Below are 26248 nucleotides of genomic sequence, written 5' to 3'. Positions count from 1 at the left end.
GAGTTGCCCTGTTAAAAATGCAGTTGAGGGATGGTTAACTGGTATTATAATCAGGAAACCCATACTCAAGGCAGATTTATGTTATCCATAGGCAGATTCTGTTATCCATAATTAGATCAGCATCCAATGTTCTGCTCAGTATATTAAATATCAGGGACATTATTGGGGAACACAGACTAACATAAAATCAAAAAGTTGCTCTTATTGGTGAAATTAGAGTTTCAAGATATACGGATTGTCTAAATTTATTTCCAATCCTTGCATGGGCAGGTTATCTGAATCCATGCTGGCCTATAGTTCACAACTTCCACAAAGATGGCACCTGGGGATTAATCACCCTTTCTTTTAGGACTACTGGTTGTCTGATACCAGGCAGAAACATAAGCGAATCCTCTGGAATGCTGCCTTGTCTGCCCCAAGTAAACCCCTCTTACAAGGCAAGTTAAAGAATCTAAAAGGACAGAAAGCTAGGACTGCACTGAACTTACCAACTGAAGTCCTCTGCCCTGGCTTTGCTGAAGAATGTTTCTTTAATGAGTGTCTGAACACGTGTCAGGGTTCAGCCTAACATGTTTCATTATAACCTGGTAATAAGGATGTAAAAGACTGGCTTTCCCATACCTACTTCAGTATTTGTGACCACTACCTATCTACCAAAAAGGATCTAAGAGTTGAAAATGACAAAGCTAGCTTGGGTCAGTTCATAACATTTGAAACATACAAAGGCATATTTCTCAAATTTATTTTAAACATTTCACATTAAATGAAATTTAACCATAGTCATTACAGAGCATCACCACAATAGTACACACAAAGAACTTTTAAAATAAAGGACAAAAGAATACAACCTTCAACAAGTTAAATGCCACTTTACCATGTAAACAAAAATAAAACCCTGATGCTAAAAAGATACATATTCAGAGGTAAAATACATTTACAAAACACTTAAACATTAACATAATCCACTAGATCACATTCTTTGCAAGAGAGTACAAATATTAGTACTCTACATCTACAAAATTTCAGAATCCTGTTAAAATCAAAACCATCTCTGGTTTATGATACAGCACAATTCATAAGGCAAAAATAGAGGCATTATCATCCAGTTCTTTAATTTCACTTTTGTATTTTAAGGCAAACTTGGAACTTTTTGCTTAGTATTTTAAAATAAACGGGACTTACACAAGATAACTTGACAAAATTAACAATAAATTATCTCTAGTTAAATATGCATAATATAAAAGACATATGGAAAACAATTTTTCTCTCTACAGAGATGTAAACTGGATTTTTATTGACTCTATATTCACACCAATAAGAAAACTTGTAAACCTATAGTATTTAAAACTTACTATATTTTGCACTCTTTTCCAATGTGTATCAACACTGAATCAATATACTGTAAGTGAAAATCCAATAAATATCCAGCCACAGAATAAATGTATTTAATTAAATCATGTCTAATTAAAGTGCTGTTTTACAAAGAAAAAAAAAAGGTTAAGAAGTAGAACTGGATGTTAACTTGACATGTGACATCTTATAATTTCTTAGCTTTCAGACTACAGAGGTTATAGAGGTTATCACAAGTTTATTGAACTTTTAAGCAGTATATTTATTGTAGAATCTGATTTTCCTGAAAATGAGCACTTAGGTGACAATACCAGAAATCCAACACCAAAACTGAAAACAAACAAAGCATTATATGTACATATGTTTCCTTCAATGTTAGCCAGAGTCTTGATAACATAGTATGTAATTTTTTAAAGTTTCTATAATTTTATTTTTCTAATAGAAAATATATTAATCAATTCCAGGAAGTTTGGAGTTCTAGAAATATTTTTACCATGATTCTTTTTAATGTCAGTAAAACCTAATTGGACACTAAAGGACACAAATGTCTACACATAAATTAGGTCTCTAATCACTTTTGATGATTTTGGCTACAAGGAATTAAATTAAAACTTTACCATAATAGTTATTTGGGTACAGAGCTCCCTCACCATACTTTACTCTTTGAATGAAAAGATTTGTATCTTATTTGTATTTCTAGCCCTGACAGGATCTGGCACAATATCATGTATACAAAGTAGACCCTCCAAAATTTGTCAAGCTCTCAAAATAATTTTTGAAAACCTAGTGCCATTTTCCTGTCATTAAATACCACTTCCTATACTTTAATATTCATTCATATTTGAAACAATGTTAGCAATAACCTATGGAACTTACATAAACATCCTTTGGGCTACATTAAAAATCACCTAACTTCTGTTACTATATTTAACAAACTTTAAATAGCCAAACATTCCTACCAGATTAAGTCTTCATAATTACGGAAGGCAAGTATCTTCCAAGTGATGAGATTAATTTCTATTTCCACTGTCACCTTTTTTCCAATATATTTCTGGACAATCTTAAATAGGTTTCTCCCCTTTGCCTGAGTATATAAATTATTTCTAGTATCTTTAATGGTGGGAATTTATAATAAAATATTTTGATGTTTTTTAACTTAAGAAACATGTGACTTTAAAAACATAATTTGTCAGAAAATATTCATGATGAAACTTCTCACAAATCTGTATGAGAAGGTCAAGTGTAAAGTTATCAGTTGTCAGGTTACAATACCTCTGGCTATTATGAATAGTACCGTAGGTTTAGTAAACCCAAAGTTAGTATTTCTAAAGTTTGGGGTTTCATTTCTTTTTATAGGTTTTTGTAATTTATTCGCTGGTATATGGTTCCTACTATTGCCCAAGATGTTTCACATTTAGTCTTTAGCAGGATAAAGTTTAGATTTTTCCAAAACAATGATCAATGTAGGCCTTTGGTCTAATTCACCAAGTGATTATATGTTTTATAACAATTTGATAGTGGGGATAATGATAAATGAGTAAAACATTGTTAAGATGTATAGTATAGATCTGTTTACAATTAAAATAGGTTTTTACAGTCTTTCCAATTCCTTTATCTTTGGGGGAGAGAAAATTAAAAATAGTATTAATGCATTTAACAATTTGACATAAACGAAAAAAAACTGAGTTGAAGACTTAAAATTAAGTATGTAATGAAATCTCTTTTAAATTGCTTTCCTTTAAACTAATAAGAACAGATACTACACTTGATCTTAGCCAAAAGGCCGAGAAGTAATTAAATTGCTTTTCTTTAAATAAAGTCTAGGCCAATCACAATAGTGCACCTTGTTTCTATTCAATAGGTTTATTCAAATCAATTAAAAAGTTATTGCTATATATCATTATGTCATTCAAACAAGCAACATAGAAAATACTCAGCCTGTCAATGTTATTAGTAGCTCCTGTTGAGTTCTTATTAGGAAGAGACTAAAATCACTTGCAAGGTTTTATAATCTGTGCAAATATTCATAAAGCATACTACTTACATGATTAAAGATGACTTTACATAGTTTTGTACTATATTTTAAATCTACACTGGCAGTTAATGGAAGAACAAGAAAAACTGCAAATTGCCAGGCTATACATAGTAACATAGATGCTAAATGAACAAACCTATGTTTTATAATTACAAATGGCTTCTTAACAACAGCTTGGAATATTATGGCACTTAAGAATGCAGTATAAATTTTTTCTTAGGAAACAAATATACACTGGTTTTGCGGAGTCTATAGAGATAATAAGCAGGTTTTTAAAAAAAAACAAAGAAAAGAAAATTAAACAACTACAGTACCAAAAATTATAAGTATCAATATCCTAATAAAATTCAAGACTAACAGATATTTTCTAAAACATGCTAAAACAAAATGAGCTGACCACTTATTTTAAATAAGCTGTCACTGGCTATAGCAAACAGTCTTGCTAGTTTCTTTAGTCAAAGTAGAACCAAATTTAGAACGATTACTCAAGTAAACATTGAGTTCCAGTTTTCCTCAGTAATTTTAAAATATCCAATTACCTAAGAAGTGTACAAAGTAATGCATAACTGCCTAGTGCTTTATATTTAATGCATATATTTGTCTTTAAAAAGGACATATATCTAGCACTAGAAGAAGATAAAAAAATGCATCTTTTTTAAAATCACTACTCAGGAACCATGAAAAGTATAACATGGGCCATTTAGATGATTTTTGGATGTTAACATTAGCATAATCACTAACATTTTTAATAAGCACAAACCATGCCAGTAAAAATGAAGAACATACTATTAAAACATGTCATGCATATCTCATACTGAACATCCAAAAGAACATTATTATAGCCTTTTACAGATCCTACAGTTAGCACCATTTTTATATCTGAACACTGTGAAAAAGCAACTAAGGGTCTTAAAAAACTAAAATTATTATAAGGATATGTAGAAAAAATCAGTACTGCTAAGGGTGGTACTAAACATTTGTCAAATATTTACATCAACACTGGGAAGCCACTGTACTATGAAAAAAATAAAACTGAAACTGATATGCTTAACTTTCTATCCATGCTTAGCATAGCACAGGTTAGTAACTAAATTCATCCAGCATTAACCTGCCCTATAAAAAAGGCATAAACAGGAAACATCTGGCTTCTTAATATAAGCCTCCAAAAAATGATGATAGTAAAAGCATTTGTTTTGCAAACTTATTACATCTCCAGCCCTAAAGCCATTTCATAGGAAGAAAATCCTGGTGACTCACTATGGTATATAATTTACAATCCTTAAAAGTACCCCCCTCAAAAAAGCAGCCCTTTATTTGTTTAAAATGTGAAGCATATGAATTTATATCCGACAGACAGTATCAGCATTTTGTCTAGTCTTTCAATACACTCCCACATCTAAGCATCTCTCATCCTAGTAAATCATGGTGCATATATCAAGAAAGAAGGAGAGCTAATTTTTTTTTAAAGCAGCAAGATTTTCTCCACATGTACACTAATGAACATAAAACTACTCTATGCCAGTATTAGGGGAAAAAGTGCACAATTAAATTGGCAAGATCTTTCTTTTTTTTTTTTTTTTTTTTGATTATTGATTCACTGTATAATCAAGAGCAACCAAAGCTACTTGTCAATTCAAAGTACCCAACAGAACTTTGAGTCTTCATGCCATTTCAAGTTAAAGAGAAAGATATGTAGCTTTCGGATTTCAGAAAATGCGGCATCCTTTCATGCGGCACAAGGTTCATCACAACACGATTCCCACCAGTGCACACTTGTCAAAGTGCTGTTAATCCGAAGTTGCAGCGGCAGTATATCATGCCAGCTGAATCCAGCCACGTATCTGAGATAGGGTCATATTTCTGCACGGTATTCAGATAGGAAGACCCTGAGTGACCACCAACTACATAAAGGTAGTTATCAACTACTGCAGCACCAACCCCTAGGAAAAGTGGGTAAAAATAGGAAAAAACATGTTAACCATGAAGTTGACTTCTCCCTAAAAATAAATTTGTATTTTAATGTTTTCTCAAAATACATTTCAATAATCTACTGTTAATTATACAAGCAACATCGCCATACATACTTACTGGGGGAAAAAAATCCCCTAACATGAAAGCAAGAGTTGAAGTCTTCCTTCATCTCTCCTTCCCAATCCTACTCTCTCCTCTACCACAGAAAAATACAAAGAATGTAGTATATATCTTTCCATATGCTTACTTTTGTTTATACTTACATATTTTCAACAAATCATTCATCTTTATCAGGTTTTTAAGTATGTTGAAAATATCTGAAACATATCTTGAACCATACAGCTTATGCTTTTAAAAATTGTACTGTAAATACTGTTATACACACTACCCAAGAGAACAAGACTACCCAATGCTTTTTTCACATTCTTGTTATTTTACAACTTTCCCTCTTATGCAAGAAATATCCTTAAAGCATTTCCATCAACTTAAAACCTTCCCCTTAAAATAATGTGCTATAAGTTTGGGTTCAAAGGTAATTTCTATTCTTCAAAGATTTTTTTTTTTCCTCTGGGAACCCTGAAATCCAACCTTTCCTATATCTCCAAACACCCTCCAAATGTGAGAGTATTTGAAAGGTAAACTACAGACTAATGTACAAAAAAAAAAAAAAATCCAAATTCTGTCTGAGTGTGTAACATATAAAAAGATGACATTTGCTATGTGGACAGAAGAGTTTCTGTAAGATACATTCTATTCCCACCATTTCTAGAAATGTGTTCTCCCAACTTTAAGAAGATGATAATATGCACACTGGCATATTAAAATCACAGTATAGAAATCTGTGTAGCTTTGTCAAATCAGCTGTCTCTCAAGTGTAGCACAATAAAGTTTTTTGTTTTGTTTTGCTGGACAAGTAATACTCTTACTATTATATTCCAAGGTACTACTATTCCAAGAATATCACTATAAGAAATATCATCCTCTATTTTAGATATTATTTAGTTATTATTACCTGTTCTGGGTTCTTTCATTGGTCTACATACAGTCCACTGATTCTGATGAGGGTCATATCTTTCAATGCTTGACAAATGTGAGACACCATTATGTCCACCCACCACAAAAATAAAGCCTAGCATGACACCCACACCAAAGTGAATCCTTTTATCTGCCATAGATGCAACCATCTCCCAGGAGTCCTTACTTGGGTCATAACGCTCCACACTGCAAATATTCACAAAAGAAAGAATTAATTTGCATATTTTTGTGCCATTTCTTCCTACCAAAGCAAAACTAAAACCTACCATAGTTTTAGAAGTTCCAACAGACAGATATAAAACAAGAGTAGTTTGTTCCAGATGTTTACATTTTGCTGATAAAACCGCAGTGATAAAAGCTTACCTTGTAAACTGCGATCAATAATATCCATATGCTATTCCATTGTATCATACAAGCAGCAGGGTATATTAAGGGCATAAAACTTCTGAAATCAGGAAACCTGGGTTCAAGTACTAATGTTGTATACTTCGAGTTGAATGAACCCTAGCCCTAACACTATGGGTATGTGTAATCCTAGATAAGCCCCTTCTGCTCACCTGAAAAAATGGGGATAACTTAACCTCAAAGGATTCATGTAAGAATGAAGTCAAATGAGTATGTATGTTCTGAAAGAACTCTGAAAATCACAAATTAAATATAAATGTTTTCCAAGGACAGTAAGGACCTTCTACATAGCTAAGGAAAAGGGAAGATTAAAAAAAGGAAAGGAAAGGAAATTTTTTATCTTACAGAAGTTGTGGTGGTTTACTGTAAAGCAAACACTGCAGATTACATAACACAAACTGGCCAATCATAATAATCTCAGAGTGATTTAGGAGAATTCAGGGGTTTAAGTCAAGTCTGCATTTCAGAGAACACCTGGTATTTCCAAGCTGCATTATGGATATCCAAAGCAGATGAGAATTTCCAAAAAAAGCTTCCCTAGAAAATCCCAGAGGGCCTTTGTAGCTCTATTTTGACATGAGTGGGTACAAAGGCAGGCTTGCTGAGCTTGTTCTGGTCCTAAACTAACTTCTCAAGAAAGCCTGAAGCAGTTGAGAGTCAGTAGCATAATTCTGGAGTTCAGAGCAGAGACTAGACTGTAAACTAGACTAGAATATAGACAAAACTATAAATATTTCTGAAAGAACACTGGGATAAAAGCCATTAGAGCCAAATTACTGGACCAGAAGAGTTGATAAACTTTAGTAAGAACTTAAACTCCAAGAGCACTATCTCCCAAAAGAAATACTCAATTTTTATCTTAAAAATTTCCGCCAGCACATTTTCAAATAATAAAAATGCATGGCTCTGCCCCAAATACTTTTCCTTCAACTAAGGGAGCAATAAAAAGGAGGAATACTTTAGCTTATAGAGAAATAAAAATTTATAGATGAAATGCTATTGTGCTCTTGCCTTCTCACTTAACAAATCACAATATACTCTTCCATTAAATGTTCACAATCAATAAAAGACACATCACTTTAGTCACTATTAGAGAAAATCTTTGGAACAGCAATTTTCAACAAAGGCTCAGAATTATTAATTTTCCATATAAGCAAGTCACTTTATGCTTTCATTTTTCTCATATATTTTTCTCCTTTATTCAGAAATGCTACAAAATGCAGAAACCTCAAATTCAGAGTCCAGCAGAACTCAGGTACACAATGATACACGCATGATTATAGAATAAGAATCCAAAAAGGAATATTTAAATAAGGCTTTATGTTTATGATGCATAATATATAAGCATATAGGAATTACATTTTCACTTTTTATTCTGCTAAGCAATGCAGTAATAGACCATTTATAAACACACATACACCCGTATTTATATAAATTCGTCACCCAAAATCTAAAGTTGTCTAACTTCATTTTATAATCAGATCTCTGAATTTTAAAATCTAATCCAATTATATTAAATGAATGAATTTAAAATTTTGTTAAGAGGAATCTTATTTTTAGCTTTGTATTAAATCCTCATATAAAACAATTGTAACTACACTCATAGAGCAGATTAAATTTCAAATGCCTAACAATATTACTTTAAAAACTAAGAAGGGAAGTTCATTCACACATACCAGTTGTGTAAGAATTATTGTTAATGAGACTTTAAAAATCTACAAGCATATCCAACTTCATTAAGTTAAATACCTGTTCATGTGGGCAGGACCATACCCACCAATGGCATATATCATTCCATCCAACACGGCTGCAGCAAAACAGCTTCTTGTTGTAGTCATTGGTGCCACAGGTTGCCATTTCCTTATTTTAGGAATATATTTCTCTACAGATTGTAAATAAGATTGTCCATCATAACCACCTAAAGCATAAAGTTCTCCTGCAAGTACTACTACTCCAAGGGTACTTCGGCTTTCATTCATTCTCTCAAGAGAAGTCCAGGTATTTGTATCAGGATTCCAGCATTCTACTGAATTTTCATGTTTTCTGATAGTGATGCCAGGACGCACATTAGTTTCAATACCACCTATAACATACACTTTTTGGTCTAAAACACATATTCCAAATTCATAGCGAGGAATGTTTAGGGGTGCCAAACCAATCCAAGAGTCATTCTGAGGAAAGTACATCTCCACACTGAAGAATAAGCAGAAAAAATTAAATTTTAAAAATCAAAATGGCCCCAAACAAAAATGTTTAATCTCCTTAGTAATCAGCGACATGCCAATTAAAACCACAACAAGCCATAACATACTTTCTAGACTGGCAAAAATTTAAAGACAGATGGTAACAGCTGTTGGCAAGAATGTGAGCAAGAAACACATACTCTGCTGGTGGGAGCATGAACTGGTACAAACTACGCTGGAAAACAATTTTACATTATCTGTTAAAACTGAAGGTACACAAATGTTCTGATTCGGCAATTTCGTTCATGTGTATCTACACTACTGAATGCCCGTTATAGTCAGTTTTGCACCAGGACATACATACAGAAATGTTTATAGCAGCACAGCACAATCATCCATCAAAAGGAGAATGGATAAATAAGATGTGGTATATCACCCTAAACTGAGCAATTCCATTCCTAGATATGTATCCAAAAGAAATGCACACATTTATGCATGACGGTCACAGCAGCGTTATTTATAACAGTCAAAAACTGGAAAGAGTTCAAAGGTTCATCAACTATAAAACAAATAAATAAAATGTGGCATATCAGAGAATTCAGCAATGAAAATAAATACAGCTAAATGTAACAGGAATGAATCTTTTTCCTTTAACAGAAATGAAATCTTACACCTATAATGCCAAGGGAAAGAAGCCAAAATCAAAAGAATACATTCTGTATAGTTTATTTATACCAAGTCCAAAGACATTTCTAATCTCTAGATTAGAAATGAGGATATTGGTTACGTTTGGGGAGGACAGAGAGGAAACTCCAGAGTGGTTTCTGGGTGTTGGTCATGTACTATTTCTTGAACTGGTTTGTTAATATTCACTTTGTGATAATTCACTGACCTGTACACTTGGGATTTGTGCATTCTTCTGTATGTGTGTAACACTTTAATTCTTATAATTAACATATTCATTGTAAAAAGAAAGTATTATATTATACCCATATACTATAATACCATATACCAATTTAACGAACTATTGCTTCATGTAATCTCACAGATGAAATTCACAAACATATTTATTGTTCAGTAAGAAAACACAACCCTGAAGAATATATGTAGCATTACTGTATTTGTATAAAAATATGTAAAACCTAATGCTATATTGGGGCACATAAATATGTGGCAAAATTACAATAAAAAGCAAAGAAATAATATGCAGAAAATTCAGAATAGTGGTCACTTTTAGGAGAGGAAAGGAGATGCATCAAGGAAGGATACAAGGGAATTTAAAGGTATTGTTTATTTTTTATGCTGGTTGATAAGTACTTGGATTTTTTCTTTATACCTTGCATGCAAACTATATATGGTCTCTTGAAAGTATTCATACTTCATTTCAATGTCTCCAAACTCAGTAACATAAAATATATATTCAAACTCAATAACATAAAATATATATTCTCTATCCAGTATGATTAAAGAACATTCATTCATTCAGTAATTACTGAGTGCCTATATACAGTTTTGTTATACTGCTTGTTTTAAAATGTGGATTTGTTCTGATGAAAATGATACACCAGGGAATTATCTGACCTTCATGAAAGCAGTTTGAGTGAGGTGGTGGGGACAAATCTTGACTGGAGTGGTTCAAGAAAGAATAGGAGATGAGGGAAAACAGCGGATATCAAATGTTCCAAGGACTTTACTATAAGGATTAAAACAGATATGAGACAGATGTAAGGATAAGCAGAGAAAGACCACGGCCTCCAGGGAAGATTGATTTAATCTGGGAGCCTAAACCAGAACATGTTTGCATGCTAATGGCAAGGATGTAGTACAGTGGGGGAAGGTGATGTAAGAAGAGATATGCGATAAATTCAAGAGCAGAGCCCTTGTGCAGAGGAGAGGAAATGGAAGCAGTAAGTAGAGAAATGGAGGAACTGGTCTCAGAAACAAATAACCTGATGGATTTGGAGATCAGAAGACAAGACAGTACTCTTCTGATTGCTTCTATCTTTTGAGAGAGTAAGAGATAGTCATCAGCTGAGAGCTGAAAGCTGAGGGTTGGATGGGGTTGGATGTCCTTATGGAGAGAAAAGGTATAAAACAGTCCTCCAAGGAAGTGGAGAGTAAATTACTTAGGGAAATGAAAGGGGTTGTTGGCAGTGGTAGGTGTCTTAAATGAGATCACTTAAGATGGGTATATGCGTTTCTCTAGCCACATATTGCTGCTCGGGTGCAGCCATGGCGTAAGAGGAGAACTGATTCTAACTAGAAGAGTATGACTGAAGAAGGGTAAGGGAGCCATGAGTATATTAAAGGAATGAAAACAATGATGTTCCTAGAATCTAAGCTGAGTAAGGAGTGAAAGTGAGGACATGTAGTGATCAGTGAGCAGTTAAGTTTTCTGAATATAGGGCCAAAGAATTAAAAGTTTTGAAGGCAACAAAGAATGACTGCAGATGTACTGAAATAAATAAGCTCATAAGAAAGGACATGGTAGTCAGAGAATGGAATGTATGTAACTAAGATTTCTGAAGTTTGAAGTCACTGGTAATGGCAAAATTGAAGTATAATCATGAGAATAGTGCCTGAGGTAAGGCAAAAAAGACTGTTAGAAGTGAGATCAAGAAGAGAGGCAAAGTTGTATAACTGTGGATGGGGATGTTGAAATCAGTAAGAATGACTATACAGAATGATGAGAAAGACAGTAAGCCAGTTATAAAAATCTTCAGTGAATAAAGTTACTAAAGGGGTTGCAGATGCTGGCAACATGAAGGTGTATCAAATGATGCAGCCTAATGGCAAATGCTTGGAATGAATTGAGATTTTGTAGAAAGGGGAAATAAAAAAAAATCTAGGAAGTAGATATGAGGAACAAAGAAAACACTTAACCAACCTTTAGGACCTGTGATACATGAGGTATGGGGAAACAAAACAAAACAAAACAGGTTTGAGAGGGCTTTGGCAAAAACAGTATCTTTAAACATCAGTCATATTTCATTAGACCAACTAATTAAAAATAAAGGGGATATTTTTAATGATTAAATATAAATTCAAAAAGATATGGCAGACAGATTTGAGGAGTCAAAAAGAAAAGGACTGGGCAGGGCGCCTGGGTGGCTCAGTGGGCTAAAGCCTCTGCCTTCGGCTCAGGTCATGATCCTAGAGTCCTGGGATCGAGCCCCACATCGGGCTCTCTGCTCCGCGGGGAGCCTGCTTCCTCCTCTCTCTGCCTGCCTCTCTGCCTACTTGTGATCTCTGTCTGTCAAATAAATAAATAAAATCTTAAAAAAAAAGAAAGAAAGAAAGAAAGAAAAGGACTGGGCTATTAAGATAAATTAGATGATATATATGACCATACAGTAACAGTGTAATAAAAAAAACAGTACATTTGGGTTATGTCCCAGGTTCCTAGCACAGAGCTCCTAAACTTCTTGGAAATTTCCTGAGTGATAGGAATATCTTTTGTTATTTACAATGATCTCTTTTCAATTACACCTCAGTTTATGCTACTGAAGTGACTACAAGTGGCTACCTAGATCGCTTCAGCATGGGGGCCAGAAACCAGAGGTGGCAATAATGTGATTAACAGTCTGAGGTTGAGCTCAATCACCAAGGGCCAATGATTTAATCAATCATACCCTCACAATTAAATCGCCATAAAACTCCCTCCCTAAACAATGGGGTTTAGAGAGCTTCTAGGCTGGTAACACACAGAGATGCTAAGAATGGGTGGCATACCAGAGAGGGCATGGAAGCTCTGTCCCTTTCCTCCCCACCCCCTGCTCAATGTATCTTCTTCCATTTGGTTGTTCCTCAGTTGTATCCTTTGTAACAGATTGGTAGGTAAAGCACTTCCCTGAGTCCTATGAGTCATTCTAGCAAACTTGAGCAGGGGCTATTGTGGGAACCTCTGAACTTTCACTCTTCTAGACAGAAATGCAGGTAACGTGAACACCCCATTTGTGGACAGTATCTTAAGTGGGGATAGTCTTCTGGGACTAAGCCCTTAATCAGTGGGGGCTGAGCTAACTCTGGATACTGTCAGATTACTGGACATGCATTTAGTGTTGGAGAAATGGAAAACTGATTGGTATGAGAAAAAAAACCTCTCAATGATAAGAGTTCAGCTATGATAATGGATTTTCAGAAGTGATTTAGGTAAACCATGATACAAGATATAAAGGTTCTAATCCTTATGGTTTTTTAAGGCAAATGAATAATTATTTTTCTTGGAATCTGACCTGTGACTCAGAGCACTGAGGTAAGTGGTGTCATGTGTGGTGTGGCTCGAAGTCCATTTAACATTAAATGTATGTGCACAATTATTCTAAATCACTTCAAATGTACTGCCATCTTATGACTCCCTATGTGTGAACAGAAATAATACTCAGAACTTCCTGAGATTCCTTAAGCCACCTACCCAATCCCCACTTTCCTCTTTTGCATACCTCCTTCCTTTTCTAAAGGGAAAAATGAGGCTATTGGATAGTATCTATCTTTTTTTTTTTTTTAAGATTTTTATTTATTTATTTGACAGAGAGAGATCACAGCAGGCAGAGAGGCAGGCAGAGAGAGGGGAAGGGAAGGAAGCAGGCCCCTGCTGAACAGAGAGCCCGATGCGGGACTCGATCCCAGGACCCTGAGATCATGACCTGAGCCGAAGGCAGCGGCTTAACCCACTGAGCCACCCAGGCACCCGGATAGTATCTATCTTAAACTCCTTCTCCCATCTCTCCCCATGCCAGCAAACCTATCCTCATATTATGATTTAGGACATAAAGAGTCCCTCTTCCTCATATGTAAAACCTTCTACCTTTGGGACACCTGGGTGGCTCCATTGGTTAAGCATTCTGCCTTTGGTTCAGGTCATGATCCCAGGGTCTTGGGATCAAGTCCCACTTCTAGCTCCTTGATCAGCAGGAAGCCTGCTTCTCCTCTACCTGCTGTTCCCCCTGTTTGTGCATTCTTTCTCTCTGACAAATAAGTAAATAAAATCTTTAAAAACAAACAAACAAAAAAATGCTTCTACCTTTACTTTTGATACCAACCCCTTACAATTTCCTCTAAAATCTTGCTTTATCAATGACCATTCCTCTATCCTGTATCTTTACCTTATTCTTCTTTACCAGCATCTGATAATAAACATACTCCTGTCTCTCTCTCTTCAAGAACAAAATAAACAAAAACTATCATTTTGCCTTACCTCTCTCATCTCAGCCAAGATTCTTAGAAGTCTTCAGTTTATTTCCTTATTTTTTATACCCATCTCAATCTGCTATAATATATCCACAGCATTCCTAAAACTCTGCTGAAATTACTTCACCAAAAGTCATTAATGATCTCCATATAGCCAAGTTCAAGAGCCACTCTTCTATCTTTATCTTTCTGGAACATTCCTTAGCATTTTACATTGTTGATCACACTTCTTCCTTCTTGACACATTTAAATTGCTTGGCTTTTATGACACTATTCTTATTCTCTCTTGATTCTCCTACTTCTAAGATTGTTCTTATAGCCTTCTTCTTGAACATTAATGTTCCCCAGAGGTTCATTTATGAACCAATCTTTTTTTTCTTTCTATATGTTCTAAGTGGGTAGAAAGAAGGGACATTTAAACCCGTCAAGAAGTCCAGAAGACTTCATGGTTTTAAATTTATACCTCCAAATAATATTACATGCCAATAACTTCCAAATATCCAGCTTTGATCTATTCGCTGAGCTTTTGCAATCATTTCCAGCTAGTGAGTCATCCTTCACTTGGATATTTAATAGGCATTTCAAACTCAGTATGTCCAAAACAGAACACACTACTTTCCCCTTTAAAATGGCTTCTCCTCCTATATTCTCTCTCACGGTATATAAGATTCATCCAGTATCTAACCAAGAAATCTAACTCATTTTTGATTCTTCCCTCTCATGATCCCCCCATATCCATTCACTAATTCCTGTCCATTTGCCCTCTTAAAACATTTCTTAAATTAATACCCCCTTCTCTATCTTTGCTTCTTCCACTTTGGACCTCATAATCTCAGGCCTGTACTTTTATAATAGTCTCTTTCCTAATGACTCAGATACTAATTCTGGCCCCTCAATCTTTCTCCATAAGGCAGCCAAGGATGATCTAATATATGAATGTGATCATTTCACTATTCTCCTTAAAATTGTTTTTGGACCCACATAAGAAAAATCCTCTTCATCATGGTACAGGATACCTTCTTTAACTTGGCCCTACTGATAACAGCCTACCCCTTACTGTTTAGATCTTTGAACCTTATTTTATTTTTAACTTGCTTTTTCCTTTTCTTCCCTTAAGATTTTATTTTATGTAATCTCTATTCCCAACGTGGGGCTCAAACTTACAACCCTGAGATCAAGAGCCGCATGCTCCACCAACTGAGCCAAACAGGAGCCCTTGATCTTTGAACTTTATACTCTGGAATACCAAACAGCTTTTAATTTCCTGCACATCCTATACTGTATCATTCCACTGTGTCTTTGTGCACTTCCTGTGACCTTTTGCTTGGGTCTTGCTTGGGCGTTAACAATATCTTCCTTAAATCTCCCAAATGGGATAAATGCCTTTCCTTAATACTTCCATGGTATTATCTTTATCACTGCATTAACACCACATATTATAATTACCTATTTAAATATCTGCCTCCTTAACTAAGTTATAAATTTGTTAAAGACCCATTATCTAGCACAGTGTTGTCTGATGCACAGGTGTTAAATATTTTTTATAGAGTCAAATTGAATAATTTCTTAGATTGATTCCAATTTCTCCATAGTTATAAATAATACTGCAATAAATGGCTCTGTGGCCATTTATTATAAATATAATAAACGACAAATGACATTTAATTTTTTTTTTCCTGGAGTGCCTGGGTGGTTCAGTCAGTTAAGCATCTGACTTTTGATCTCAGTACAGTCTTGATCTCAAGGTCGAGTTCAAGTCCAGAACTGGGTTCCACGCTGGGTGTTGAGTCTACTTAAAAAAAGTTTGTTTTTTTTTCCTTATAACAGATGTTAGATGAAAGATTACTGGATCTCAACATATGAACAGTTCTTATAACTTTTTAATAATTTATGTATGTTATTTTTAATACTTGAGACCAAGAGGCAACTGGTCAAGAATTTTTACCATGTAAATTCACATTTGGAATTTTTCTCATGACATTTTACTAATATGCTTTACTTTATGCCAATAATTAGTGCCCTTAAAAATAAGAATTAATAATCAATTTTTGTAGTTACCATAACTAATATTCTACCTATAGACTGGTCTCAATGATACTAGGTTTAGACTATGTAATTAGTTTAATTTAGACAATTAAAATGTAACTGAGACTTTCTAAAAGATAAAGATACATCAGTTGACACTGCTAGAATATCAATACCTTCCTACCACTGGAGGGGGTAAAGCAATCTACTAAATTTTTGAAAATTGCCAGAAAGAAGTCACAGTATTAAATAAACTTATCAAACATGGAAGTTTTCATGAAGCATTCCCATTCAAGGGTAAAGCAAAGGTAACATCCAGCTATCTTCTCAACATATAAAAGTTACTTGTGTAATGCTGCAAATCAGGGATTGGCAAACTATGGCTAAGGACCAAATTCAGTCCACTAAGGACTTTTGTAAATAAAGTTTTGTTGGAACCCAGTCATTTCATTTTTTTACATATTGTCTATGGCTGCTGTCACACTACAATGGCAGAGCTGAGTAGTCATAAGAGAACCATATGGCCACAAAGCCTAAAATATTTACTATCTGGCTCTATACAGAAAAAGTCTGATAACTCCTACTGCAGATTATTAGAAAAAAGAGAACTCTTCACTATTGTCATTAAAAAATGTTTATACTGAAGAAAATAAATATGTATGTCCATGATTTGTATTAGTATCCTACTTTTTCTTATTTCTTTGGTGATTCTTCTACTTGATGGTATTCATTCAAACCCACTCCTGTCCCCCGTCTGCCCTCATCAAAGATTCCAAGCTCTCCTTTTTGGTATCTTCTGTTCATAGTTAGCAATAATAAATCTCTACTGAGCTGGTCAAATAATAATGTAAACAGTTTCACAAATTAAAAGAAAAAAAGACATGAAATGGTAGAGAAGTAAAAAAATTCATAGTTTGTGCATGGGGGAGCTGGGGGAAGGTTATTAATAACTGAGAGTGTTGAAAGGAATGGATGACAATGTGATTAAAACAGCCAGGTAAGCGTTTTAGGAAGAATAAAAGAAAGAAACAAATGAAAAAGTAAATAAAGAAAGTAAATAGTAAAATCAAATTATTTAAGAAATAGAGAAAATTAGCACACTTAAAAAGTATAAAATCTTTTAGCACCACTCCTTTAAGAAAGCCTTCTATTTACCTATCCAAACAGGCAAATAGTCCAGATTTTCCTCCTACGGCACAAAGTACTTTGGGAGCACAGCGAGGTCGTGTCATCAGGACAGTCTGATGAGAGAGTCTATGTTCAGGCATAAAGTGGTACTTTAGGGCTTCATTCAAAAGATGTTTACAAGTGTGATCATCACGAATAAGATGATTTGCTTCATATAGTCTAGTGAGAAACTTAACACTCAGCAATGGTAATCTCACACTATTAAGTAGCTGTGCTAAGTATTTCTGACGTTCTTGTACATCGTACTTGATCCAAGACTCAAGTGCATAAAAAACAGTCTCTTCGGTAGCTACATTCAAACAGTCATTGGAAACAATTTCATCCAAATCAGCATGTGTAAGTTCAAAAAACTCTTCAGTCTGGCAAACAGCTTCAAAATTCTGGCATATGTATTTAGTAGCTGCCAAATAAAGGTCATGACAACCGTATGTCTCTGCAAAACGAGAAATTCCAATACAATTACCAGGATCAAGCTGGCTTTCAAGAAATGCACAACATTCCTTCAGGACAAGTTTTATCTGGAGTAGGTTTGCTGCTGGAAGGAGAGATTCAACTGTGTCCTGTGAAATAAAAACAGTTCCTGTATAGGCATACTCCACAATAGCCTGGAGAGCAGTTTCATCAATGCACTGAAACTCAACCTCACTGTTCTCTTTTTCAGAAAGGTTTCCAGTGAACATAGCTTTGAAATATGGACTGATACTGGCAAGTACCACTTTGTGAGCATGGATTTTAACATCACCAACACGAAGAATGATGTCACAGAGCTCGTGATGTTGACGAAGAAGATTCAAGCCCTGAAGAAGTTGTTCAGAATGCAAATGGGTTAAGTTAGCAAGCATGTAGGTCGGGGATGTGTGGTCCATCTGCAGAAAAAGAAAAAGCATAGTTACTTCAAAATAATCTTGCCCATATGACTCCCTTTTCAAATAGTACAAAATAAATGAAATTTGTTGTTTATTGGCCTGTTTGTTGGTTTTTAAATACTTCACACTAAATACTAGACCGAGACTTTTAGCAATCACATAATTAACAATCATATAATTCAATTCCTATATTATAGATACTAGGAAACAAAGGCCCAAAGGCCCAATGGCCACAAAAGTGATATGCCCCAAACCACAAATGTCTCCTGACATTGGACTTTTGGATTGGAACTCTACCAGATCTTCTGTTTCCCTTCATTAAATTCAAGTCTGAGTTACCACTGAAACAAAATGGAAATGTGAAAAAAATTTTGCCTAAAGGAAAATAAGTTTTGAAAGAATGCTAAAAATTCTTTGGCTATTTTCTCAATAATAACATCAATGCCTGCCAAAAGATGCTTTACTTGGAAAGAAATTTCATATTAACTCACACACTTTACCCAAAGACATTAATTACTTTAATAAAGGGTGCTGAATTTAACAAAAGTATTACTATCAACAAATTCAACGACAAACAAAAAATTCATGTGAACACAATCTGATGCTCTATAATGAGGGCAGTTAGGCTCACTTACTCATCTAGACATTATCTACTCAACTCTTCAACATAACTTCAGATTATAGCCAACCAATCTTTTTGTCACTTCGTACATCTGAAGATGAAAAAGAATAAAAAATAGGAGAAAAGAGATGAGAGAGGAAAAGAAGAAAAGGAAGGAACAGGAATTGTGGTAGGCTGAATAATGGCTCCCCCAAAAAAGATGTCATTAAAACAAAAAACTTCTGGGGTGCCTGGGTGGCTCAGTGGGTTAAGCTGCTGCCTTCGGCTCAGGTCATGATCTCAGGGTCCTGGGATCCAGCCCCGTGTCGGGTTCTCTGCTCAGCAGGGAGCCTGCTTCCTCCTCTCTCTCTGCTGCCTCTCTGCCTGCTTAATGATCTCTTTCTGTCAAATAAATAAATAAAATCTTAAAAAAAAATAACAAAAAACAAAAAACTTCTGCTCTGAGAAAGATAATGTCAAGAGAACAATAGGACAAAACATGCCTTGGGAGAAAATATTTTCAAAAGACACATCTGAGAAAGAACTCTTATTCAATGGATACAGACGATGTGGTATATATATATAATGGAACAGTACTCAGCCATCAAAAAGAATGAAATTTTGCCCTTTGAAATGATGTGGATGGAACTAGAGGGTATTATGCTAAGCAAAATAAATAAGTCAGAGGTTTCATTTGTATGCAGAATTTAAGAAACAAAATGAACATAGAAACATAAGAATGAACATAAGAAACAGATGAACATAGGGGAAGGGAAGGAAAAATAATATGAAAATAGAGGGGTAAACCATAAGAGACAGTGAACTCTAGGAAACAAAATGAGGGTTGTTGAAGGGGAGCTGGATGAAGGGAAGGGGTAATTGCGTGATGGGTCTTAAGGAGGGCACTTGATGTAATGAGCACTGGGTGTTATATGCAACTGATGAATCACTAAATTCTACCTCTGAAATGAATAATATAGTATATGTTTACCTATATCAAATTTAAATAAAGAATTTTTAGAAAAAGAACTGTTACTCAGAAAAAATTACTCTAAATTCAACAATGTAAAAATGAACAACCTGGGGCACCTGGGTGGCTCAGTCATTAAGCATCTGCCTTCAGCACAGGTCATGAACCCAGGGTCCTGGGATTGAGACCCATGTCGGGCTCCTTGCTCTACAGGATGCCTGCTTCTCTCTCTCCACTCCCATTGCTTGTGTTTCCTCTCTAGCTGTCTCTCTCGGTTAAATAAAAAAATCTTAAAAAAAAAGAACAACCTGATTAAATAGCAATCATATAGTGACTTAAACTAAGTTTTGTATATTCAAGCCTGATTAAAAAACATCTAACCAGAGAAGAGAAACGGATGACAAGAAGCAAAAGAAAAGATGTTAGAGAGAAATGCATATTAAAACAAGAATGAGATTCTACTTCACACCTATTAGAATGGTCAAAATCCATAACACTGTGGATATGAATTCCTGAAGAGAATATGGGGCAATAGGAACTATCATTATGGCTTGTAGGAATGCAAAATGGTACAGCTACTTTAGAAGACACTTCGATTGCTTCTTACAAAACTAAACATACTTTTACCATACAATCCAGCCACTGCCCTCTTTGTTTTTTATTCAAATGAACTGAAAACTTATGTCCACATGAAAACTGTGCATGTAGGCTAACGGCAGCTTTATTCATAAGTGCTAACACTTGGAAACAACCAGGATGTCCTTCAGTTTGTGAATGGATAAACTGTGGTACACCAAACAATGGGGTATTATTCAGTGCCCAAAGAAATGCTTCCTATCAAGCCATGAAAAAACACAGAGAAAATCTAAATGCATATTGCCAAGTTAAATGAAAAGGCCCGATACTGCATAATTCCAATTATATGACACTCTGGAAAGGTCAAAACTATGGAGATGATAAAAAGATCAATGACTGCTAGAGGTTAGAAAGAAGGGAGGGATGAATAGGTGAAGCACGAAGGATTTTTTTAGGGCAGTGAAATTACTCTGTGCCATTGTACATTTGTCCAAATCCATGAACGTACAACACCAAGAATGAACCCTAAAGTAAATTATGGACTTTGGGTGATAATGATGTGTCAATGTAGGTACGTAACAAATGTCCACTTTGGTGGGGATGTTGTTAATGGGGGATAGTATGCATATGCTGGGGCAGGATATATATGGGAAATTTCTGTACATTCCTCTCAATTCTGCTGTGAATCTAAAACTGCTTTTAAAAGATAGTCTTTAAAGAATAAGTTTTAAAAGACACCTAAGCTACTTTATAAGCTCACATCTCTCCTAGACTAAATAATAATGTTCCAAGATACATAAAAGAATCTGTAAATGAAATCCCTGAATCACTGCCAGGACCACAAGACTGGAGACTGTTTTCAAAAATAAGATCGTAAATTCTACAAACATTTTGGTAAGGTTAATGTTAATTTCAGATAACATTTTAAAGTAACTGTTTGATATGTGAATACCTAGAAGAGGATATAGTGACCTCTAGGACTAGGACAGATGGAGCTAATAATAAGACATGTGTTACAGACTAATCTTGTTTCTTTATTTGATGTATTTAGAAGACTTGGAGATAAAGAAAATACACCTGATGTCTGTAAAGAATTTTACAATGACTTTCATGATTTTCTTGACAGTAAAACTAAAAAATATAAGGTAGTTCAGTTAGCTAAATCAGCAACACTAGTGCATACTACTTAACGGAATGAAGTCTACCTGAAGGAAGGCTTCTGGAGTAAGCTATAAGGCCAAACTGAAGATACTTGGGCATGCCCTTCACCTCTACAGATGACATGAAGCTTCCAAAGACAGCAAAATCATTGGTTAACAAATGAAGCATCCAAAAGACCTGATATTTAACAAGAAGAAATTTAAGAGGGATAAATATTAAGATTCCAAAGTGGATTTCAAAACAACTACATAAGAATAGCTTAAGAGAGAAAAGACTCAACTGTAGGATGCGTTTAAAGGTCTCAGAGATTTTAATTGCACTATTATTTTAGTATACTAAGCTTAGGTAGGTTTAAGTTGCAATAATAAAACTATAATATGCAGAACTAGCGGAGATATTCTCACTTTGTTTTGCAAATGTTACACCACATCTGGAGTACAGATTCTTAAAAGGGAGCAGAACAAAGTATAACATGATGAAGAGGGGAAATTCAAATCATGTCTTATGGGTAATGGAACTGAGGATGCTGAGTATGAAGAGAAGGAAATCTGAGAGGGTTATTATGTGAAAAACCTAAAAGTTATTCAATAATAATAATAATATAATAATGTAGGGCTGCTTTGAGGATTAAATAGGTTTATACAAATAAAGTGCTTAGAATAGCATTTATCAAGAAGTTATTGTATTACTAGTGAATTTCTAAAGTGTCTACTTAAGAGGTATTCTGCTTTCTGTGTTGTACCATCTCTCACTACCAGGTAAGAAATCCACCCTGGGGGCACCTGGGTGGCTCAGTGGGTTAAGCCTCTGCCTTCGGCATGGGTCATGTCTCAGGGTCATGGGATTGAGCCCTGCATCGGGCTCTCTGCTCAGCATGGAGCCTGCTTCCCCCTTTCTCTCTGCCTGCCTCCCTGCCTACTTGTGATCTATGTCTATCAAAAAAATAAATAAAACTTAAAAAAAAAATCCATCCTGTACCACTGACATCCTAAGCCCCACAAACTACTGCAGAATCGTTGATTTTTAAATCAAGTTAGTTATTGATTTGTTTTTACATAAATATGAATCATATAGTGACAGAACCTTACATTAAACTAAGTTTTGTGTCTTCAAGACTGATAAATTACCATTAACATATGAGATATAAAGGCACAATACAATACTGATTTGTAAAAATACACACACATAAATGTACACACAAAACATACACACCTATGTGTGTGTATATGTGTATATGTATATCTCAATTATCCATATATGCAGGACAGTATGATTTTAAGAGACTGGGCTTAGGAATCAGGTTCCTAGGGTTACAACATTGTCTTTACTATTTATACTAGCTATGTGACCTTGGGAAAGTACTTGATCTTAAAGTCTTGGTTTTCTCATGGAGCGCCTGGGTGGCTCAGTGGGTTAAGCCTCCATCTTTGGCTCAGGTCATGATCTCAGGGTCCTGGGATCGAGTGCCACATCGGGCTCTCTGCTCAACAGGGAGCCTGCTTCCCCTTCTCTCTGCCTGCCTCTCTGCCTACTTGTGATTTCTCTCTCTGTCAAATAAATAAATAAAATCTTAAAAAAAAAAGTCTCAGTTTTCTCATCTGTAAAACACAGCCAAAACAGTACACATAACTCAATAGCTGTTAGAGGCTGTTTACTATTATATCATCATTCTCAAAAAGGCTTGGTTTTTTGCCAGCTACCACATGTGACTTCCTTTCATGGTTACTAAAAAAGAAATGACGCTTACTTACAAGTGAACTAACATAATCAAAGTCTGGCTAATTTGACCAGAAAAGATATGACAAGCCACCTTTAAATTTTGATAGTTTACCTAGTTATAGACAATGAAAAAAAGAGTAAACCAAAGACTAAGTTTCCTGAATCCTTGTCCCACACACCAAAAAGGACACCAAAACAAAAAGGGCTAGATGAAGGCAACACAAGTTGTAAAGAACCCAAACTATATTGCAGCTAAGCAGTTTTGTATTCTGCAGCTCTACTCTTTGGGGTGAGGGTGGGGCATGAAAGCCCCACACCTCATCATAATCAGGGAATTGAGATTCTGTCCCATGTCAGAATCTTGGGGGTTATAAGGGGTCAAGTGGGAGATGGTCTGTAGCCACTCCTTAAAGGCTTCCCCACCCCTGTGTTTCAGGAGAATGACAAGGTGCTTCAACACTCAGATGAGCTGTGGTCCCAGGATCCAAGATTTGCCTAGGTGGCCCTATACAAGGTTATAATGAAGGTCATAGTGAAGCTGCCTTCCTACACTTATACATCTATAGTATTTCTTCTTTATCCTTTATACTTTCTTAGTATACCCCCAAAATAATAAAAAATAATCGAAGTTTTAAAAACCACTCGAAGAAAGGGTACTAGTAAAGATGAATTTGTAAAAGAACATCCATACATACTTCTTTACATCACTGGACAGAATACAAATGGCACACTGTTCACTCCCTTTAAGAAATATTGAGAGGGGCACCTGGGTGGCTCAGTGGGTTAAGCCTCTGCCTTCAGCTCAGGTCATGATCTCAGGGTCCTGGGATCGAGCCCTGCATCAGGCTCTCCGCTCAGTGGGGAGCGGAGAGTGCTTTCCCCCCCCTCTCTGCCTATCTGTGATCTCTGTCAAATAAATAAATAAAATCTTCAAAAAAAAAAAAAAAAAGAAAAGAAAGAAAGAAAAAAAGAAATATTGAGAATAGGGAAGGAGTCCAAAATGCAGAGGAATAGGAGACCTGAATTTTGTCTGGTCCCAGGAATTCAGCTAAACAGCTATCAAATCATTCTGAGTATCTGCAAACTCAACCGGAGATTGAAGAAAAGAATAGGTGTAACTCTACAAATAGAAAAGTGACCATTTTCTACAAGGTAGAAGGTTCTGAGAAGTGAATCTGAGATGATATATGGGAAGAAAGACTGCAAGGGGAGGGAGCCTCCATCAGCCGGCTACCAGCAAGTGATAAAGCAGCAGAGCACAAAAACAAAATGTTTAGAAGTCTGTTTTGGTGAGGGAGGTGGCTCAGGCTGCTAAGCAGGGATGAAATCCTAGCTGGGTCAGTGTGGTCGCAGGATCCTTGGGGTCACAGGAAGCAGGGGTGCCTGACAGTGGCAGGTGTCCAGGCATCAGAGGGGGAAGCCCGCTACAATCAGTGAGACCAGGAGTGGACTCTCACCTTGGGGTTGCCATGGACTGTGATCTTCAGCACAGAGGGGATTGCTCTCTAGTAGGGGCCCAACAAGCAGCAGAACCAGGGAGACACTCCCTTCTTCCCCTGGGGAGGAGTGCTGTAGGAGCACGCCACAAGAGCCTACACGGTTTGGAGACTCCAAACAGGGTCATGTGCCTGAGATAAAAACATCTGGTCATGGGCTGGGTGAGCACAGAGTGCTGCTGGAGACCAGGAAGACAGAAGTGACTGACTACTTTTCTCTAAGGACTCAGAGGGGCCCGAGCTTTTACCTCCCCAGCTGGAGACTGGGAGGCAGCCATTTTCATGCTCATCCTCTAAAGCTGTGTGGAAAGCCTTCATGGAACAAAAGCCACATACAGCAAACCAGAGGAAATTCCTTAGCCTGGCCCCCTGGCAAGGGCAGTGCAATTCCGCCTCAGGCAAATATACTTGAGAATCAAAGCAACAGGCCATTCCCCCAAAAGATCAGCAAGAACATCCGGCCAACACCAAGTTTAACAATCAATGAGAACTGCAAAACTGTAACACTAGGGGAATACAGCACAAAGAACTCAAGGCTTTTATTTTCAGGATTCTTTAGTCTTTCTACTTTAATTTTTAAAATTTTCTTTATTTTTTTAAATTTCTTCTTTCCCTTTTCAACCAATTTTTTATTTTATCAACTCCTTTTTAAAATCTTTTTAAAATTTTCATTTTGACAGTTACATTCTATCCTTTCAATGTATTTAATTTTATTTTTGTATATAGAAGTTTTTCTTTCTTTACAATTTTGAGATTCAGTTTCCTCTAAAACTGACTAAATATACTCAGGACATAGCAGATGGCTCTGTTCTATTCACCTGTCTGTTTAGATCCTTTCCTTTTTTGTTTTTCTTGTTTTTTTCTTCTTTTGTTTTTTTCTTGTCTTTTAATTACCAATTTTACGTTACATTCTACTCTTTCATTGTATTTAATTTTATTTTTATACATACATAAGTTTTTCTACCTTTACAATTTTGGGACCTAGTTTTCTATAAAACATACCAAAATACACACTGAAGCCAGTGTATTGCTTATTCTGTACATCTGTCTGATTATAGTATTTTTTTTTCCTTTTCTTCCCTCCCCCACCACCCTGCCACCCATATCAGGTCTCTTCTGATTTGTTTAGTTTATATTTCTCTGGGGTCATTGTTGCCATTTAGTATTTTGTTCTCTCATTCATCTATTCTTCCCTGCAGTGAATGACAAGACAGAAAAACTCACTTCAAAAAAGAGAACAAGACGCAGTACTGACTGCCAGGGACCTTATAAATATGGAAAGATGTTGGAACTAGAGTTCAGAATAATGATTATAAAGATACTAGCTGGGCCTGTGATGCCTGGGTGGCTCAGTCCGTTAAGAGTCTGCTTTCCACTCAGGTCATGAACCCAGAGTCCTGGGATCAAGTCCCACATTGGGCTCCTTGCTCAGCAAGAAGCCTACTTCTTCCTCTGCCTGCCCTCCTGTGCCCCCTGC

At 35.7% G+C, this 26248-nt stretch overlaps 1 protein-coding gene across 3 annotated transcripts in view; it reads right to left on the bottom strand.

Annotated features, from left to right (window-relative positions):
* Positions 1-726: 726 nt before the first annotated feature.
* The window catches only part of KLHL28 (kelch like family member 28), a 40664-nt gene continuing 15142 nt past the window's right edge, over positions 727-26248 (bottom strand). For all 3 annotated transcript variants that reach the window (XM_082735246.1, XM_082735245.1, XM_082735244.1), the window contains exons 2-5: positions 17350-18248; positions 8546-8989; positions 6369-6577; positions 727-5325 (exon numbers count right to left, since the gene is read on the bottom strand). In XM_082735246.1, the coding sequence (XP_082591372.1) occupies positions 5162-5325; positions 6369-6577; positions 8546-8989; positions 17350-18248 (1716 nt within the window). In that variant the 3' untranslated portion in view covers positions 727-5161. The remainder of the gene's footprint in view (positions 5326-6368; positions 6578-8545; positions 8990-17349; positions 18249-26248) is intronic.

This window comes from Mustela nivalis (genome assembly GCF_964662115.1).
Source record: "Mustela nivalis genome assembly, chromosome: 6".
Taxonomy (NCBI): Eukaryota; Metazoa; Chordata; class Mammalia; order Carnivora; family Mustelidae; genus Mustela; species Mustela nivalis.
This window is presented reverse-complemented; position numbering and strand designations above follow the sequence as displayed.